The sequence below is a fragment of the Mustela putorius genome, unplaced genomic scaffold (genome assembly GCF_011764305.1).
Source record: "Mustela putorius furo isolate JIRA1106 unplaced genomic scaffold, ASM1176430v1.1 tig00003972_pilon_pilon_pilon, whole genome shotgun sequence".
Lineage (NCBI taxonomy): Eukaryota > Metazoa > Chordata > Mammalia > Carnivora > Mustelidae > Mustela > Mustela putorius.
The window spans coordinates 26,389,822-26,408,687 of NW_025422115.1; the positions used below are offsets into that span (position 1 = coordinate 26,389,822).

Sequence of the window (18,866 nt, forward strand, 5' to 3'; positions counted from 1 at the left end):
TCGTAGTTCCGGGCTTCGCACCACGCGCTGACTGGCGCGCCCGGCAAACTACAAGTCCCACAAGGCCGTACGGCGGTGCATGCCGGGACTCGTAGTCCGGCCTCACGCGCCCCGGGCGGGCGTCCTGCGCGGGGAAGGACTCCCACCCCGAGCCTGAGCACAAACTCAGCCGCACAAAGCCTCTGGAAAAAAGTCAATAAACATTTATTTGATACAGTCATATTTAATACATACAGTTGGTGGCCCACCCCCGCACCACTCGGGGCCGGGGAGGCGGGGACGAGGACCGGGGACAAGATGGTCACAAGGCGGGCAGGGCCCGAGCTCACCGTCAAAACATCTTGCAAATAAACACTTTGTAGATAGAATATATATGTATATATATGGTTACAAGTGATAGCTGGAACCTCTCTTTCAAAATGCACTTATGTACGGAGAACTGGCATCAAGAAACCCAAAACACAGGGATGTGTGGCTGTCGGGCCAGAGGCGCGGGCCAGGCCCCCTGAACCCCAGGCCTCCAGGGCAAGCCACCTGGGGCCCACCGACCTGGACACGCCGGGACAGCCCTGCCCTCCACGGGCCAGGGTGCCCCCGTTCTCTCCCTTCTGATCCAGAGGGAAAGGACGGGGGCCACGGCTGGGCCACTGGTCACGCCAGGAATACACCCTCATCTGCCTTTGCACAAGCAAACAAACGTGCACCCTGCTTCTGTGTTAAGTGTCAGCCCCTTGAGTCGGCCCCTTCCTGTTCTCAGGGCAGGGTGGGGAGGGGGTGGGCTGGGCCAGAGGTAGATCTTCAGAAAGGGACCTGGCATTGTGCCCTGGGCTTCAGTTTTGGGCAGGGTCCATGCCCACCATGCCCGGGGGTGGGGGGTGGGAGCTGCCGCTCCAGCCCCTCTCACTGAAGGTGTCAATCAAGGCTGCTGAGCGCCGCCCCCCCCAGGGCTCTGCCCCTTTTGGAGGCGGGCTCTGTGGACCAGCTCACCACTGCCGCTTGCCCGAGCATAGGAAGCAGGAAAGGAAGAAGGGAGAGGGGTCCAACCCAACAGCCACATTTGGCAGCAGCTCCCCACATCCACTTTAAAGACAAAGAAGGGGGTTAAAGTGCTAAACATCAAGTTACCCAGGACCCCACCTCCTCCCACGTGGCACAGCTGGGTTTCCAAACCAGGGCCCATCTGTGGACCCAGGGGGTGACCTGGAAACTCACCCCCTAGCAAAAAACCAGCCCCCCACTCCCCAAGGGCCAAGTACCTGAGAGGCTGGGGTGGGCGGCTGTCCCCAGCATAGATGTTGAGGTCCAACCTCCTCCAGCCATTGGTGACAAGGACAAAACGCACCTGGGGCTCCTGGCAGCACCTGTACCCCCTTCCCTGCCCCAGGCTGCCCCTGCAGTGGCTGCCTAACCCCACCTCTGCCCCCACCAGCTGTATGCCATCGTGACACCCAGGTACACGGGAAAGAAAACCCTTCTGCCCACGCAATTCAAAGCCCTGCCCAAGCTGCCCGCCCCTGACCTTTGACACTGATCACACCTGCCAGCCCAGACCTCGCCCTTTAATCAAATCAAGGTGAGTGTGATTGGGGGTTAGTTCATGTCTCTACACCCCCTCCCTAGCACATCAGGCCAGGGTTGCCCAAGTCAGAGCCTTTGGGCCACAGGAAGAAGCTGGACACAGGCAGCACGATGGACCCCAAAGGTCCCCTGGAACCTGTTTCCCTACTGCAGAGCTAGGAGAGCTGAGCCCGACTGGGAGCTCCTCCTCTCCTGGATCTAGGTGAGGACAGGAGCTGGGGGTCGGGGGGCAGAGAGGTGCCCAGTAAGCACTGCCTCCCTGAGCAGAGGAGAGACACCCCCTTAGCCCCCAGATCTACCGTCGGCACCAGGAAACCCTTAGCACCAAAATGTCAGATTGTTGTGTTTTTGTATAAAAAACAGAATTAAAAAAAAGGTTGTTACTTAAGCAACAAGACTGGCATCCACTACACCCAGGAGACACACGCACACGGGCAAATATCAAAATTCACATCGTCCAGGATCGGCCAGACCGAGCCCTCAGCCCACCCCCACCCCCCAGTGGGAAACAGCTTCTTGTCTAAACCCAGTGGCTCTGAGTACCTTCCTCCTCCCTACGATGCCAAAGTTGGAAGGTGGGGCCCAGGGAGGAAACCAGAGGCAGTGTGGCCACCAACTCTGGGTGCCCTGAACTCCAGCCTGAACCCCGGTCAACCGGCAGACCTCGCCATCCCCTCTGGGGCCCAACACAAGAGCTGCAGAGCTGCCGCCAACACAACATGACCTTGGCCGAGTTCTTTCCCTGGCCTTCAGCTCTCATATCAAAAGACCACACAACCAGAAACAAAAGGGCAGGTAAAAAATGGGGAACGGGACTCCCACGGGAGCCACAAGCCAACCCAGACCAGCAGACAGTAGGCTGATTCCCGCAGGGATCACTCCTCAAAACTGGCCCCACTTCCACACCCCACATGCCTGTGGGCCCCAGACTGACCTCAGAGCTTAGACTGGCCCATCCCTAACCCACTGGACTGCCCCAACCTAGACCAGTGGTGTTGGCGAAGCTGGAGAGCAGAGGCAAAGCTGTGCCCCACGTGGCCCCCTCACCCGTTGCCCATGCGGTCCCACAGGTCAGACCAGAACCCCCCCTCGCCCCAGGCAGGGAGCACCCATGAAGCCGGGATGGCAGAGAGTCCCCTCCATTAAGGGGGCCGCCTCCACCCACCAAGACAGACAGGGGCCAGCAGCACCGGGGCCTGAGCACAGCAGGACCAGAGGCGGGAGGACAAGGGAGGCCACCCTGGGGCAAGCCGTCAGGTCAGCACGGTAGCAGCCAGACTCAGGGTCTGTCCTGGGAGGTAGCTGGGGGTCCCGGGGTCCAGTGTCGGGTAGAGAGGGGAGCCTGCTCAGGTGCCCTCATCAGCCCAGAGCCACGGGTCTCCGATGACCCCCAAGGCCTGGGCCTGAAAAAGCAGATGGGAACAGAGCTCCCGTGGTGAAGGCCATCTGCCCGCCCCGCGCTGCCCCGTGGCCCTGGGCCTGAGCTGCGGACCCTCCTCCTGGCCCCCAGGGCCCCCGGCTCCGCCAGGCCCACGAACACCCCTCCAGCCTCCCCGCTATCGCACGTCTGCCGCCGCCGCGGGCCATCCCTCGAGGAACCTACCCATGTGTGCCCTACGCAGCCTGCACAGGGGAAGGGCCACCTTCAGGAAGGAGAGGGACTGGCTGCCTCCGCCGGACAGATGAATAGGCAGGGGTGGGGGGTGGAGAACAGGAGGACAGGAGGTGCTGGAGCTGGCTACCCCCACCCTCAACAGAGTGGGCTTGGCGCCCAGTGAGGGGACCAGGCCCCACCCGCCGGCCAGCCACCATGCTCACTTCTCAGGAGCCTTGCTGGCTCCCACCTTCCGGCCAGTGGAGCCCCGGGCCCCCTTGTCTCTGCCTCCTGGGGGCCAGTCATCCCGACGGGGGGGCATCTTGGGTGCGGGCTCCTCCGGGGTCCGCTCCTTGGGCTTTCGGCCTCGCTTCTTCCCGCCCGCCAGACTCTTCTTCTCCTCCTTCTTGGGCACCAGCGAGTCCTGGCTCCTGTGTTTGGGAAGTGGGTCTGCCGAAGTCCGAAACCAGTTCTGGAAGGAGAAACAGCCCGAATGCAGACCCTGCGACAGGAGGGTGCCGAGCCCTGGGGCAGGGCAGGCCGCGGCGCTAGGGTGGCTGGGCGGCACAGCTCCCGCCCAAAGGGGCACCTCCTGCCCGGGCTGCCGGGGGAGGGGCACCCAAGCTTCTCTGCTCCTCCAGGGAAGCCGGGAGCCCCCTCTCAACCCCGGCTGCCACCGCCACCCCCTCCCAGCCTCGCCCAGGCCCTGTAGGCACTGCAGGGCTACGGCCCGTCCCACCTCCGCGTGGGTCTTGAGAATGTGGTACTTGACGCCACTCTCAGAGCTGAACTCCTTCGGACACAACAGACAGCAGTACTTCCCCACCAGGTGGTCTCCCTGCAAGGCAAGGACAGGCCGGCCCCCCAGAGATTGGACCCCGCCCCCAACCCCTGAAGACCAGAAGCTCCAGAGAGCTTCAGGGACCCTGGAGTCGCCCCCACTACGGGAAGGGAAGGGATGTAGAGCGTCTGGGAAGAGGCAGGTGCCCCAGGGAGGGGTTGCAGCCTTTGCCTGAGGGCCCCTCGCCTCAAGCCCAGGTCAAGGTGCCCATTACACCTTGACAGACGTGGAGCCCCTGTGGGCAGAACAACTGGGAGTGGACTGACTCACGGACCGGGCTGGAGAACCCTGGGCCAGGTTGGCCATCAGGCACTGGCCAGTCCCTGGGCTCCCGAAGGAGGCAGCGGCGGCTGCCCCGTGGGGGCAGGGTCACACTCACAAGGTGGGGGGACCTCTAGGGGCTGGCTGGGAGTGCCGAGCACCCCATCACCCTGAAAAAGGGCCTGGAAACTGACCTTGCTGCAGCTGGCGAGATGGGCCTTAAGTCCGGACACACTGGAGTAGATGGCTTCGCAGCACTGGGGACAGGAGGCAACCATGGGAGAGGGTCTCCCAGCAGATGCCCCCACACAAGCACACATGCACCCCTTGCCCAGGGGACACGGGGCTCCTCTGGGGAAGCACGGGGCTTGACCCCAGGAATCTGCGGGTATGGGCAGGTAGGACTTCTCCTCCGAAGGACCCTGCAGGGGCCCAGGGACCAGAGGTAAGCCACCGTGGAGGGCCTCTACCCGGGGCCACACCTGGGCTCTTCGTCCTCGAGTCCCAGTGTCCCTACCCCACCAGCCTGCCCCAACTCACATCATTGGGGCAGTTCACATGACCTTTCTCCTTGACTTCATTCTTCCACGCCTCTAGCAGCTGGGGGTTGAGCGTGGGGAGGCCGGGCCGAGTGTAGTTGAGCTGTAAACACAGGTGTGCACTGCGGTGAGCCCCGCACGCCGGGGACGGGGGTCCCCGAGGGCCAGCCCAGAGCTGGCCCAGATACCCAAGCTGTTCTGAGGACCTCAACTGTGCCCTCCACAAATGGGAGACTTCAACCTGGACAGTCGGTCAATGCCCCAGATCACGGGCAAGGCTGTCACAGGGGACCCGGAACTCCGTCACGTCCTGCTCAGAGACGGGGGTTGGGGGCCTGGCGGCCGCTCACCCGGGCAGTCTCGGGTACCAGATCATCCTTCACCCGCCGCTTGGTCCAGTCCCGAGCCAGTTCGTCCTCCGCGATCTCCTGCAGGTGGAACACGGCCACCTGGGCGGACGTGCGGCGGACACGGCCGCTGGGGGTCCGCTCGACCCCCAGCAAGTCCTCCGTCTCAGGGGGCTTGTCCTCAGGCTCCTCAGGTGGCTGTAGCGCAGGGAGGCTGGGGTGAGCCACGGGGCCTATGGGCCACGCGTGGCAAACACAGAGGCCCCGTGGTCCCAGGCTCACAAGTTCTCATGCACGCTGCCGCCCCCGCAAGGGAGGAGTCAACCGGGGGCTGCTCACCGGGGCCGTGTGCTCTGAGCGCATGTGGTAATCGTGTCCAGCCTTGGAGCGGTAGGTCTTTCCGCAGTGGGTACAAGGAAAGGAGGGGCTGTCCACCTCACAGGGCGGCTTCCCGCAGCGTCGCTGGTGGTACTGGTAGCCCATGAGGCTGGAGAAGGCAGCCCCGCAGCCCTGGGGTCGGGTGAGGGTAAGCAGCCAGAGAGGCTGGGCCTCGGCCCACACATGCGCCCCACCCCCGCTGTCCGACTGACCTCCTGGGGGCAGCGCAGCCTCCCCATCTGCTTCAGCACCTTGCGCAACCGCTCACGCTCCTCCTGCTCGCTCCCCTCCGAGGCCTCGGCGTCCGAGGGCTGGGGGGCAGGCCCAGCCTTAATATCCCCCCCCCCAGGGCCCCAGTCCCTGCCCCGGGGGTCAGGACCACCGATGCCCACGGTCAGGCACGGGGACCACTGAGCTCTGTGGCCCCGTGGTGATGAGCAGCCAGCAGGCGGGGGCGGGGGCAGGGGGTGGGCTGGGACGGACGTGGGGGCCGGGGATCGGCGGGCCCGGGCGTACCTTGGCGCTGTGCTCGGCCATGGTGTGGTAGTTGAGGCCGGCCTTCGACTTGAACTGTTTCCGGCAGTGCTGACACTTGAGAGCGTCCTGCAGCTGCAGACACGTCCCTGCCGTGAGACATGCACTCTGAGCGCCCCCCGCCCGGGACCCCGGGGTGGCCTTACCTTCTGACACACTTCCATGTGCTTCTTGAGCCCCACGAGGGTCTTTCGGGTGACCACGCTGCAGGTGGGGCAGACGGCCTCCCCCCGTTCGTGGATGGCCCGCTGCCACTGCTCCTCAGGGCCACCTGTGGGGCAGGGCCAGGGCCTCAGGGACTGGTGGGGGCTCCCGGATGCCCTGGATGCCAAGCACAGGACCCACGGTCCATGCTCAGCCCCCAGTCCCTGGGGTCCAGGATCTGCCCCAGAGTCGAGATCTGTCCTGGGCCCCGCCTCCCGGCAGCCCCCAGACCTGGAGCTGCGTGGGCCGCGGGGGCCGGCGCGTCCTTGCCGACAGTGCTAGCGGGAGCCAGCACCTTCTTCCGCACGTCCTCAGGGCCCGGCCCCTCCTGCTTCTTGACACGGTGCATGCGGGATTTGTCCTCTGCCTTGGCTAGGCCTGCGTGCGCACACACAGGAGAGGGCAACTGTGAGCCACAGGTGCAGTCACACTTGTGTGTGCACCCAGGCCCAGAAGCCCAACTGGCCATGGCCCTACCTTTGAGTCCGAAGGTCCCTGAGATGGATGGCTGCTCCCCCGTAAACTTCTTGGGCGTTTTCTGTTTCCTTCCTGACTCGGGGGAGAGAAGACAGGGGCCAAGGTTCTGGTCAAATAACCATGGGGAGGCCTGGGCCAGTCGATGGCCGCCCTACCCAGCCCCTGCCCCCCGGCTCTCCTCTTACTGTGCTTTGTGCGTTCCGCTCCCTCTTCAGGTGGGGACATGGGGCCCGGGGCCCTCGGGGCTTCCTTGCTCCCCAAGAGCCTGCTGCCCAGAGAGAGGGGGCCACCGCCGGGGTCTGTGCTCAGGGGGCAGGCTGAGCTGTGGCCCGCGGTGGAGGCGCCGGACTCTCCGTTCTCCGGCCTCGCCTGCTTCGGCAGAATGGGGCACACGTCTGGGCTGTCCGCGGCCCTGCAGGGAGCGGGCTGGTGAGGGGCAGGAGGGCCCCCTTTGGGCCCTGGTGCCACCTCCAACCCAGGAGGAGAGCCCGTACCTTTTCTTACCACTGCTCCTCCCGGTGGCTCGAGCTCTGTTCTCAGACTTGGTGAGCAGCACCATTTTGCAAGGTGGTGTGTGTCTGCTGATGGCAATGGGCCGGCTGACCGTCACGGGCTTACTGACCACAATGGGCCTGCTGACCGTCACTGGCTTCGTGACTGGCACAGGTTTTGTAACCGTCACAAGCTTTGTCATTGGCACCGGTTTGTTGATGGTCACCGGTTTGGTCACCGGCACGGATTTGGTGACTGACACTGGCTTATTGAGAGTCACTGGCTTGGGGACTGGCACAGGCCTGCTGACCGTGACAGCCTTGGTGACCGGCACAGGCCTGCTGACCGTGACAGCCTTGGTGACCGGCACAGGCCTGCTGACCGTCACCGGCTTGGTGACCGGCACAGGCCTACTGACGGTCACCGGCTTGCTGATGCCGATGGGTTTGCTGACACCCACAGGTTTGCCAATAGTGACAGGTTTGCTCACTCCAATTGGCTTGCTGACCCCAACGGGCCGGCTGATGGTGACTGGCCGGCTCACTGGCCCAGGCGTGGGCGCAGGCAAGGGTCGGTCCGTGTGGTTCCAAATGCGGTGCTTCTCCAGCTGGGTCTTGGAGGTGAAGGCGGCCTCGCAGAAGGGGCAGGGAAAGGTCAGCCTTTCTGGGATGGCGCCCTGAAGAAAAAGGGCAGGCATGGGGGCGGCCGGGAGGCTACTGCCACACACACCCTACGCAGGCATGGGGCGGCCGGAGGCTACTGCACCCTACGCAGGCGGGGCGGCCGGAGGCTACTGCACCCTACGCAGGCAGGGCGGGTTCCAGGCCTCCTCCTCCTGCCTGCCCCATGCCCCTTACCCCTTGGCACCGCTGGTAGTGGTACTTGAGCCCGTAGATGCTGGGGAATTCCAGCCAGCAGCCGGAGTTCGGACACTTCACTCTCGAGTGTGCCTTGAATTCGTCTTTCCACTGGTTCATCAGGGAGAGCTGGGCATGGAAAAAGCGAGTCTGCTGACCCTTCAGCCAGCTGGGCCTCTACCAAGCCAAGCCCCAGACCCAGCACCCTCCCCAGGCCTGCAGGGCAGACAGGCGGCAGGAGCCCCTCCAGCTCAGGACCGCAGCGAGATTCAGGCCACTCCGAGCAGCTACGGTTTACTGGGCCAGCTCTCAAAGCCCCATGGACATGGTCCACTAGGTCCCAGGCCACACCATGAAGCCTTAAAGCATGGAGGGACCCTCTGCCGCAGGTGGGGAGGGCGTGGGGCTGGATGCACGGCAAGCTGTGTGAGGCGGATCCCAGCACGAGTCCCACCCGGCCTTCAGGGAGCTCACGGGAATGTCTCGGAGGGCCTGGTTCTCAGCTTTCGGACGCCCCTTCTTCTTCCCTTCGGTCCTGTCACTGGCTGGACTTCCCGGGTCAAAGCACAGTGGGGCCTGGCTGGACACTGTCTGCCCACCCCGGGCCACCGGCATCCCTGCAACACATTATGTGCCAAGATCTGGAAGCTTCCCACAGCCTTGCCTGCCACCCAAGGGGCTGGTCAGGCCTGGAGTAAGCCCTGCTTCTCCCATTGTGAAGCATGGGGAGTGGGAGATTGTGGTCATCCTAGGAGAAGAATTTAGAGGCCCAGGCTACCCCCACCCTGGGAAGGCCCTCAGGTGCCCAGGCAACTCAGCTGAGTACCCAGGAGCTGGACCACTGGGGAGCTGGGAGCCAGTGAGGGATCCCACACCCAGGACTGGCTGCCTGTGATCGCCTAGACTTGACCTTGGCCTGACCCCTCTTACCCAACTTTGGTGGGTCGTGGAGCACAGGAAGTCGGACCTCATTTCGACCTCCATCCTTCCCAGGTCCACTCCTGGTGGACCCTGGGAGCCGGCGGCCTCCTCCAACGCAGAAGGGATCAGTCATCTCTGCACAGCAAGTGGACAGACTCGTGAGGCCTACCAGGCCCGGGTCAGGACTTGAAATGGGCTGGCCCTGAGCACCGCCCCCAGACAGGCCCCTCTGTGGCTCAGGAGAGCAGTGCCTGCCCATCTGTGTATTTGGCCACATGGGAAAGCAGATGGTGGAGGCTTCTGGTTTAGGGGAGGGGCTGCCCAGATGAGGTCCCCCCCATATTAAGCAGGAGGCACAATCAGCCTGGAAGCATCTAGCCCTGACCCTCATCAGCTCCCACAGACTTCCCTTGTCCCCAGACACACAGTCCCAGAGAGTGCCAAGGATCACACCTGCTACTGGACGAGGGGTGGTCCCTACAGAGGTGGAAGGTTCAGGAGGAAAGAGGTGAAGAGCCAAGTATGACTCCAGTACGGCCGCGGGCCCAAATGCTGTGCTGGCTGAGGACCCTGGACACCTTCCTCCACAGCCTCACCCAGACCGGAGGCAATGCCTCCCCACCTGGGGGGCACCCCCCAATGCTTCTTTGCAGGACACAGATGGAAAATGGCCAAGATGGGCATTGAGGACCCCTAGCCTACTCCCTCAATCAGCGACTTCCCAAGGGGCGTGTGGGGCAGATCAAGGACAGAGCACCCTGTAAGCACCCAGGTCTGGTCCCCATGCCAGCCAAGCCATCCCACGGACCCTCTTCTCAACCTTGTCTCCAACAGGAACCCCTCAGCCAACCCCCTCCCTGGCTGACCTCCATCCCACCTCCCCACTTAAAAGCCTCCCTGGCCCCCACCTACAGGCCCACCAGTACCACTCCTCCAGAGACCGCCAACCTTTGGCCACAGCGAACACCCCACTGCCCAAGGCTGGGCCTCCATAGGCCTGTTTTGCTGGGGGACCACATACCCTGAGAGCTAGGGGGAGGGACTCTGAGCTTAGGTCCTACTCGATCCTCCCACAGGGACACCCAAAGCCACAGGAAGGGGGTTGGGGACAGTTGCGTGGACGGGGGTCCCTCCTCTGGCAGTTCCCAGAGAAGATGGGAAAGCACTCCAGGCCTAGAGGCTGAGGTCAAGGTAAGGGCAGTCACTGCCCGCCACCTCCTAACCCTGGGTGGAGGTACGGGTCTCCCGGCCCTAAGCAAAGTTCTCTTAAGTCCTCACACGGAGACTTGTAAAGGACACCTGCCAGCCTCCGATCACCCCAGCCTCTGAGGACTCCAGCAGCCTGGGGTGTGGGCGCCTGCCAAGAACCCACTTTCCAGTTTCCAGCTTGGGGGGAGAATTCAGAGTTGGGGGGCTGGGACCAGGGCTGCCCCAGGAGACAGACACCTTCTTTCTACCCAAGACCTGTCACTTGAACAACAGGAGGAAAAGGGATTGCACCCTGCCTCCGGGCCGGACAGGGTCGCCGAGGTGGGACCCTCGCAGGGGGAGGGGGCGCCCCAAGCAACGCCGGCGGCAGGACCGCGGCCCAGGCTGGGCGCACGGGTGAGGCTGGCCAGGGAACGCACACCTGGAGGCCGGCCCTGCCACCCACCTGTCACCTGCGGCCCGGGTGCGGGGCTCCGGCCTGGCCCCGAAAGGGTCCGATCGCGGGCCCGGGGGGGGCGAGGGGGGGCGAAGGCAGTGAACCAAAATGGCGACTTTTTCTGGAGAAGGAGGAGGCAGGAGCGCGGCGCCGGCGCGGGGCGCGGCGCTGGGCGTGGGGGGTGGGGGGTGGGGCGGGGGTGTCCGGGCGCCGCAGGGGGCGGTGGGCGGCGGGCGGGGGCTCCGGGCCCGGCACCCCCCCCCACCACCGACCTGTGCGCGGGGTCAGGGTCGGGAACGCGGCCGAGCGAGGGCTGCCCCGGGGTCCGGCCCGGGGCGCGGCCGGGGGCTTACCTGCGGCGCCCAGCGGGACGGCGGCCGGGGCGGGGGCCGGGGCCGGGGCGCTGGGCGCGGGGCGCGGGGTCCGGGCGGCGCAGGCTGCGCGCCGCGCTGCGCACATGCGCGCTCCCGCCCCTCCCACCTTTGACAGTTTTACTGTGGGGGGGAGGGGGCGAACTCTCGCGGTATCCGTGCGGCCGCTCCGCGACGGGGAGGAACGGCGGGGAGGGAGGGGGCCGGTCGGCCGACCCCTCCCCGGCCCCCGGCCCCCGGCCCCCGGCCCCCGGCCCCCAGCTCGGGGGCCGTGGTCGGCTGCGGCTCCAGTGCCAAGTGGCCAGTTATGCCGCCCCGTAGGGCAGGGGACGGTTTTCAGACAGTGGGGTAAACTGAGGCACTACAGGGGTGTTGGGAACTGCCCAAAGCCCAGCGTACCCGGACTGAAGCGAGCAGATGCCTCTAGGTGCTGGCTCTGGGAAGCTGCAGCCATGGAGACCACCGTCCTCTGGGAGCCGAACCCCTGGCCCTTGGGAGCCCTGCGACTGCAGAGCAGGATCTGGGGGGGTCTTCCAGCGAGCCCCTTGACCACCTCTGTCTGTGGCCACAGTCAGGGCACCGCCCGGTTCCTAGCAGTGCTAGGCAGTTTGAGGCCATGGACCCTATTGGGGCTACTGACCATTGGAGCAGCCTCCGTGTGCTTCCGGTGGCGGTGAGCCTAGATCAGTTGTGCTTTGCTCCGCAGGGCCCCAGAACCCAGGCCTGGGAGGGCACCCCGGTATCGGGTCTGGGGGAAATGGGGCCCCAACCCTACCAGGAGTTGGGAAAAAACGGAGCAGGGGAAGAGGTACTAGGTGGGACATGGTTACAGTGTGCACTGCCTTCTCCAAGTGTCTCCCACCCCCTATTCCAATCCCCACTTCACCCCTGTCTGCCCTGGAACAGGTTGGGTGCATTGCTAGGGGGCAGAGCACAAAAGGTCAGATTAGGCTCTGCCTCTCCTCACAGGACTCTTGCTTCCCTAGTGGCCAGCACAGAGTGCTCCCGGAGAGAGGGGTGGGGGCCCTCTGTGGAGGACTCAGGAGGTTGGACCTTCCTGGAAAATCAGAGCCGGAGAAAGGGCCATGTGACCCCAGGAGGAAGAGGGAGGGCCGTCCTTCCCTTACTGAGCATGCCCACACTGGGGGCAGGACATGCAGGATTTGGGGAGGGGTCAGTTCTCGCAGGAGATGCAGATAGCTTTCTTGTCACCTTTCCCCCGAGTAAGTCTGCACAGCCACGTGTGTCACCATGCCCAGTAGTAGGTGTGTGTCTGAGTGACCACATGTGCTGGGCTGTGTCCTGTGTGGACACCTGATGTCAGGGTATGTCTGTGTGTCCTGCACTAGGAGAGAAGGACGCCTGTTAGTATGTTAGTATCTGGATGACCAGACGCAAGACATGTGCGGGGGCGGGGGGGACTCCTGTGTCTTAGCAGGTGTGTCTAGGCCACAGCGTGTCTGGATGTAGGGCACTGTGTGCTGTGCTCCGAGTGTGTTTTGTACGTTAGGGGGTCACTGCATCAGGGCGTCCTGTGGTTCTGGACACCGGCGTCCCTGTGTTTCTGTGTCCAGACTCCAGGGGTCAGTGTATGCCTCTCTGTTACCACGTGTCTGGTTGCTGTGCGGATACCTGTGTCGGGGGTGTTGGGACCTGTTTCTTATGTAAGAGCGTTACCCTGTGCAGGGCGCTTAATGGGGACCCTGGAAGGTTGCCATGTCACATCCCTGGAACCCATGAATATGACCTTATTTGGAAAAGCAGGTCTTTGCAGATCTGCTGAAGGGAAGGGTCTTGAGGTGAGAAGACCGTCCTGGATTGTCCAGGTGGGCCTTAAATCCCGTGACAGGTCTCCCCGGGGGAGGGAGATTTGACAGAGGCAGAAGGGGACGTGAGCACAGAGGCTGGGCTGCAGTGACACGCCAGAGCCCAGGAATCCCTGGGGCAGCCGCCAGAAGCTGGGAGAGGTGAGGAAGGCTCCACCCTGTGCTCCAGGAGGCAGTGTGACCCTGGTGGGTTTCAGACCAGTGGCCTGCGTGGCCGGAACAGAATCCGTTTCCGCTGGGAGAAGCTTCCCGGTTGTGGTCCTTTGTTGTGGCGGCCTCGGGAAAGTAACGCACCTGTGTCCGGGCGTCTGGGTGCAGTCCGCAAGGCCGAGCCCAGGGTTCCAGCCTCTGCCTCTCCTCCCCACCTGGTCCTGAGGTCAACAGGTGCCTGGTCAAGATGCGACACCACTGCCCCCTAGTGGCCCTGCGGAGGGACCTGAACTGGGCCCTGGGCACTTCCTGCCCCAATGCCAACCAGGGCCCCTCCCGCTCCCTCCCAGGGTTCTTCCCACTCTCAAACACCCAGCTGGCTGGAGCCGAACACACACTTGGGGCACTTGAGAACCGGGTTTATTTCTGGTCTTTTTATCAGAATATAAAAAAGCGCCAAACAAAGAAGACAAGACAAGAGCATGGGGGCGTAGGGGCAAGACAAAGGAGGAAGAAGGTGGGGGCAGGGATAGGCAAGGCCCTCGGGAAACACAAGCTGTGATGGCACAGGGTGGGCTGGGACAATCAGGGTGGCCAGACAGGACACGGGGGCTTCCTGGATGGGCCTACAGGATGGAGGGCACCAGGCCAGTCGTCCAGATTCCACTCAGGGCCTGCACGAACCAGCCTCCCACCTGGAGGCCAGCTCAGGGCACAGAGAAGAGGCTGGGGGCTCAGCCTCATGTGTCCCCGAGATTTTCAGAGTTCCTGAGGGCGGGGGAAGGCAAAGGAGCCAGAGGGCGGGGGGCTGTCAGGACCACCCTCCCTGTCCCTCTCCGGACGGCACCAGGCCCAAACCATGGGCCCCCTGGCCCATGGAGTAGTGGCTCAGGCGCTGGCTGGGTCTCTGGTGGGTGGGTGTGGGGGATGCAGGCCTCAGGACTGTCTCTTCTGTGAATTCGGATTTTCCTGGGAACGGAGCAGTGAGAATACACATGCTCCCAAATGTGGGAGGAACGGGAGGCGGGTTCCCAAACCTAAGGCCGCAACCCAGCTGAGCCCAGTCCCAGCTGTGGGGCCCTCGTGGTGCTGAGTAAGGTTCCAGGCGCCTAAGCAGTCCCCAACCTCTCTCACTTCGGTTCCTGGGAGTGGACAGGGGTGTGGTGAGGGTCTCAGAAATCACGAGGGGGCCTTCTTGGCAGCAGCAGCTGCTGCTATCTGGATGGGGGGGCACGCGCCAGAGGGAGCCTCCAGTTTATCCCCCTTGTGCCGGCAATCCTCTGGCAATCCTCTAGGTGCTGGGTTAGGGTGTAGAACTAGACAAATGGGCAGACAGACAGACCTCTCGCCCTGGGGGAGGGCAGGATGCCCAAAGGAAGTGTGACTCAGCAGGCAATAGGGGCACGGGCATGGGTGTGGGTTAGGGGAATATAAATAATAGACTCCCTGGGGGGCTGGGGGGGTCACCAGACCCTGCTCTGGCTCCAGGTAGCTCCCCCGCATGCTGCCAGCAGCACAAAGGGTGGATTTGGGCTCAGATTCCCAGGAAGGACCACACCCAAGCAGCCCCCACCTGCTCACAGCCCAGAATGTACAACCAGAGATGGCAATCCTGGTCCCACCTGTCCACTGGGCTGGGCTCAGCCCCTGGCGCCTCTGGCGGGGTCCGAGAGGGGCTGTGGGCCAGTTCTGCATCGCCCTTGCCACAGGCTCTGGTCACAGTGCTGGGGTCTGGGGTTCGAGCCTCAGGCAGCGGCTAGGACGTGTTTCCGAAGGAGGCTATGGGGTGGATGGGGGTGAGGAGAGGTGCAGATCGCTGGCACCTCCCCTCTGCCCTGGGCACAGGACGGCTCTTGCTGGCGTCCTACAGCTGCTCCCTCCCCCCACCCAGGTCAGCCCACCTGGCGCACAGAGGGCCTCCCCCTCCGCGTCTCTCTGCCCCCCCCCCACTGACCTTGGCTGAGCAGCTGCAGGCTCCGCCCCTCCTCGCGCACCTGCAGACGCAGCAGCTGCTGCAGCACCTCTTGCCGCTGGGCCTCCTGCGCCAGCCCCATCCGCTGCAGCTTCTCCCCGTTCAGCCGCAGCAGTGCCCGGCCTGAGAGCGAGCCAAGGTCAGCGTCGGAGGGGCAGAGAGAAAGGGGAGGAGGACCCAGACAGACCCGAGGACGAGGACGGAGAAGGAGACACAGAAAGAGACAGGGAAGGAGGCGGAGAGGCACCAGGAAGGCAGGCGGGGGCCAGGGCAGAGGGAAGCCAGGAGAACAGAGGAACACACCGGGGAGAAGGGACAGCCCTAGAAGGAGGGGTTGGCCCCGCAGGAAACAGAGGGGAGCGGGAACAAGGGCTGCCTCCCCTCCCCAGCCCTTAAGGGCACCTGTGATGGCATGCTGGGAGAAGGCCTCCACATAGACGAGGTAGTTGTGGGGACAGTGCTTCTTGAGCCACTTGCACACGTCCTGCTGACTCCACAGGACCACAGGCCTTGTCAGGCCACCCAGGGAGGGGCTTGTGTGGTACAGGCCGTAGTGGTCGGAGTACAGCCGGGCCTGTGGACGAGATGGGCAGCAGCTGCGGTGAGGGGGTGGGAAAGGCAGGGGCTGAGGTGGGTATGGTGGGTGGGTACCTGGGGGGCTTCCGCGCCCGGCTGCTGCAGGAGCTTGACTGGCCGGCCACCGGCGGCCCTCTGGCTACGGGAATCATGCCACGTGAGGCTGGTGCCTGGCGTCCGAGGCAGGTGGCAGGGGATGCTCTCAGCAGATACCGTGTGTTCCAGGAGGGTTCGGCAGAAGCTCAAATGGGCAGCGGCTGCAGAGCATGGGTGCCTGATCAGAGCGGTTGGGGCAGAGCCAGACAATCACCTCTCTGCACACCAGCTCCCCGCTCAACACACCCTCCAACAGAGGAGAGCCACTTTCTCAATTAGAGGGTCCCAAGCCCCCAAAGGTGGAAAGGAAGCGTGCAAGAGGTGTCTTTAGTACCGCACGCAGTCCGAACACCACAAACTAGGAGCCTCTTTCCTCGTCCGAGTGCATCGCCCATATTCTGAGGAGTGGGCTGGATTCGGCTGCGATTACAGAGCCAGTGTGCCTATCAGGGAGCGCAAGACCCACAGCCTGGTGAGGGGCTATCCTGAGACAGGCCTCATGTCACCCTTGCTTTCGGCTGACACAGGCTGAACCAGATCAGGGTCAGGGAACCAGACCAGGCTCCTATGTCCCAGGAGATCCTGCATGATGGTGACCGTCTGAGTACGCTGCCTGCCCATCACCATGGAACCAGTCTCTGCGGCCACACCTGGCGTCTGAGGCTCGGCTCCTGCCCTGCTGTGCTCATCTGCCAACCCATCCACGAGGAGCCTGAATGAACTCTGGGAAAGCCGGCAGCCAAGATTCCTGCTCTTCTCCTGGCCACAGGGCCCTTGGCCCAGGACGGCTTCTGTGCATGGTGGGTGTCCAGTGGGCACGGGCTGCTCTGTCCAGGGGTGCAGGGCCCAAGCGCAGGCTCGGGGAGCCACAGTGACACCTTGGCCCTCTCTTCCCACACAAACTTCTTGATACTCCTCAAGTTGCAGTTTTCGCATCATTCCTGTGCATGGCGCTCACACGGGTCCCAGGGGGACAGACACCTGAATGGTCACTTCCCAGCCCCTGCACAGGTCTTGGCAGGCGGGAGGTGTCCAGAAACATTGTGGATGGATGGGTGGTTGGAGAAGGGCTCTGTGTGGTGTCCACCAGTCAGCAGAGCCTGGCAGAGGGTGGAAGACAAGTGCAGGCTTGCCTTCATCTCTACGGTATCTAGGTTCTGTAGAACCTTCAGCAGGCAGAAGCAGGTTCCTGGCCAGGGCCCTGGCCTCACTGGCTCTCAGCCGTACAATGAGAGACAACCCCCCCCTCCATGGACACATCCCAAACCCCCAATTGAGGGCAGGGTTTGGGGATGTGCCCAGGAGGTCTCAGTAATGGGGAAAACGCATTACCCCCCCTTACCCCCTAAGATTTCCTGGACTTAGCACCCCTCTTCTTTCTAGCAACCTCAGGGAATTGAAGGAGCGCGGGTGACTCTAAATTTGAGGTCCTGGGTCAAACAGTAGGTGCGGCTGGTGTGGTCGCTGCCCGGATGTGGCTTCTAAAATCGTAGGAAAAGACTTATTCTAAGCTGGCATCTTTCAGGGCACAGCTTCCTGAGCCATTTGGCCTCACATCGCAGGGCCTCGCGGAGCGGGTCCGGGCCAAGGCAGGAGCGTGAAGCTCTGGGCGAACCAGTGGGACGCCGCCGCGCGCGCTTCACCTGTCCCGGTCCAGCCGGGCCCCGCCCATTCCCTGCCGGTGCTCGGAGTCGGATCTCCCTCTTTCCGTCTACCGGCGCGTCCTTCCGTCCCTCCCTCTTAGTCCCAACGTCAGAATTCCAGCATAAAATGGGGCGGGGGCGCCCAAGCCCGGCTGCGGCCTCGACCCTCTCGCGGCCCCACTGCAAGAGCTAGCCAAGGATGTGCTGATCCCCAAGGCCTGAGGCCACCCCCCCCCACCTCAAGACAAAGACACCAGGGAGCCCGTTCGGCCAGGACGCGCCCCCCACCCCACGCCAAGCCGCAGCTTGGAGTCTGCCAGATCCCGCCCCCGCCCCTCTCGGTTCCCGAGGCCCCAACCCGCGATATTCCCGCGCCCTGGTCCAGCCCTGCTCACCGTCCACATCCCGGCGCTCCCCGAAGCCGGCACGCACAGCCCCGGCGCGGCCTCGCGGGGGGCTCAGCTTGGTCCTCAGCTCCGTGAACATGGGGCCCAAGGATTCCGGACCCGAGCACACGCCCCTCGGCGGGCGCAAGGCGGCCGGTGTGGCCGGCGGGGAACGCGCGCCGCTGCCCCGCCCCAGCCGGCCCCGCGCCTGAGCCGGTCCCCGCGCCCGGCGAGTCTGCGCGGCGAGGCACCTGCCCGTGAGCCCTGAGAGCCGGGCGCGCTCCGGGAGCTCCGAGGTGTGTCGGCGGCGCGCAGGTCTGCGTATGCAAAGGGTGTCTGCCCGGGTAAGGGGCGACCTCGCACACCTGCGCACGGCTTCAAGGACAAGTGACTCTGGGCACCGTTAGGGGGTCCAGACGTCTGGAGGGGCCTCCGAGGCAAGGAAATAAGGACGTGATCTTCCCCGCGGGGAGGGAGGAGGCAGGAGAGGAGCGTCCTGCCTGCTCCTGGGAGGGTCTGTCCACCGGGGCCCAGGGTCAATGGCCAGACCGGCCCCTCAACCATTTCCCCCCTTTCTCCTCCCTCAGCTTACGGACTCACCCCTCCCCGTTCACGCGCTCTCCAGAGCTCTCGCCCTCAAACGCGCGCTTGCTTCCCTAGACCCCCCGCCCCAACCAGGCAGGGTCTCCCCCTTCCCGCTGCGGCCCGGACTCTGGCCGCCCGGGGCCACCGGAGGCGGCCCTGAAAGCCGCTCGGCTGGGAATGGGGGGAGCGAGGAGCCCCACGGAGGCCGCAGCAGGCCGGAGGGATGTGTCGGCTCCAGGGCTCCTCGCGAGGGGCTCGGAAGGCCGGGGCGGTCGCGCGGCGGGAGGAGCGGAGGTGCACGGAGACGCGTGTCCACCCGGGGCAGGCGCACAGGCCGTCCGACCGGCACCGAGCCCGCGACACACTCGAGAGCCAGCTCCGGCGTCCGCCCGCCGCCCGCATTTACTTATCCCCGCAACTCGCCTTCCAGGGGCTGCACCTCCGCCCTCCCCGCCACGTTCAGCGTCTGGCGGCGGCGGCGGCCGAGCCTGGCCCGGAACCCGGGCCCGAGCCGCGGCTCCGCAATCTGGGCGCCGAGGGCTCGAGCCCGCACACCGGGGCCCCCGCAGACGGGTGCGCGCGCAGTCACGACA

General features: G+C 64.4%; 2 protein-coding genes across 7 annotated transcripts; both read right to left on the reverse strand.

Annotated features, from left to right (window-relative positions):
* Positions 1–183: 183 nt before the first annotated feature.
* On the reverse strand, positions 184–11,101 carry ZNF512B (zinc finger protein 512B). 3 transcript variants are annotated; one of them, XM_045070774.1, is made up of 17 exons: positions 11,022–11,101; positions 9,033–9,158; positions 8,577–8,719; positions 8,103–8,231; positions 7,248–7,921; positions 6,939–7,165; positions 6,754–6,825; positions 6,508–6,654; positions 6,219–6,343; positions 6,055–6,147; positions 5,751–5,849; positions 5,500–5,670; positions 5,164–5,358; positions 4,815–4,916; positions 4,469–4,531; positions 3,912–4,010; positions 184–3,644 (listed from the first exon to the last, which is right to left on the reverse strand). In XM_045070774.1, the coding sequence occupies exons 2-17, from the start codon at positions 9,154–9,156 to the stop codon at positions 3,393–3,395; spliced, it is 2,715 nt and encodes a 904-aa protein (XP_044926709.1). In that variant the 5' UTR covers positions 9,157–9,158; positions 11,022–11,101; the 3' UTR covers positions 184–3,392. The 3 variants fall into 3 exon arrangements, with proteins under 3 accessions (XP_044926709.1, XP_004760131.1, XP_044926710.1); XM_004760074.2 differs by lacking the exon at positions 11,022–11,101 and adding an exon at positions 10,678–10,805; XM_045070775.1 differs by lacking the exons at positions 8,577–8,719; positions 11,022–11,101 and having other exon boundaries at positions 9,033–9,162.
* A 217-nt stretch (positions 11,102–11,318) lies between these two features.
* Positions 11,319–17,832, reverse strand: SAMD10 (sterile alpha motif domain containing 10). 4 transcript variants are annotated; one of them, XR_006603934.1, is made up of 6 exons: positions 17,698–17,832; positions 15,639–15,820; positions 15,390–15,561; positions 14,970–15,110; positions 14,638–14,794; positions 11,319–13,236 (listed from the first exon to the last, which is right to left on the reverse strand). XR_006603934.1 is itself a non-coding variant. In XM_013060148.2 (5 exons), the coding sequence occupies exons 1-5, from the start codon at positions 17,786–17,788 to the stop codon at positions 14,732–14,734; spliced, it is 609 nt and encodes a 202-aa protein (XP_012915602.1). In that variant the 5' UTR covers positions 17,789–17,832; the 3' UTR covers positions 13,421–14,731. The 4 variants fall into 4 exon arrangements, 2 of the variants coding, with proteins under 2 accessions (XP_012915602.1, XP_012915601.1); XR_006603935.1 differs by lacking the exon at positions 11,319–13,236 and adding an exon at positions 13,421–13,984 and having other exon boundaries at positions 15,010–15,110; XM_013060148.2 differs by lacking the exon at positions 11,319–13,236 and having other exon boundaries at positions 13,421–14,794; positions 15,010–15,110.
* Between the last annotated feature and the right edge of the window lie 1,034 nt (positions 17,833–18,866).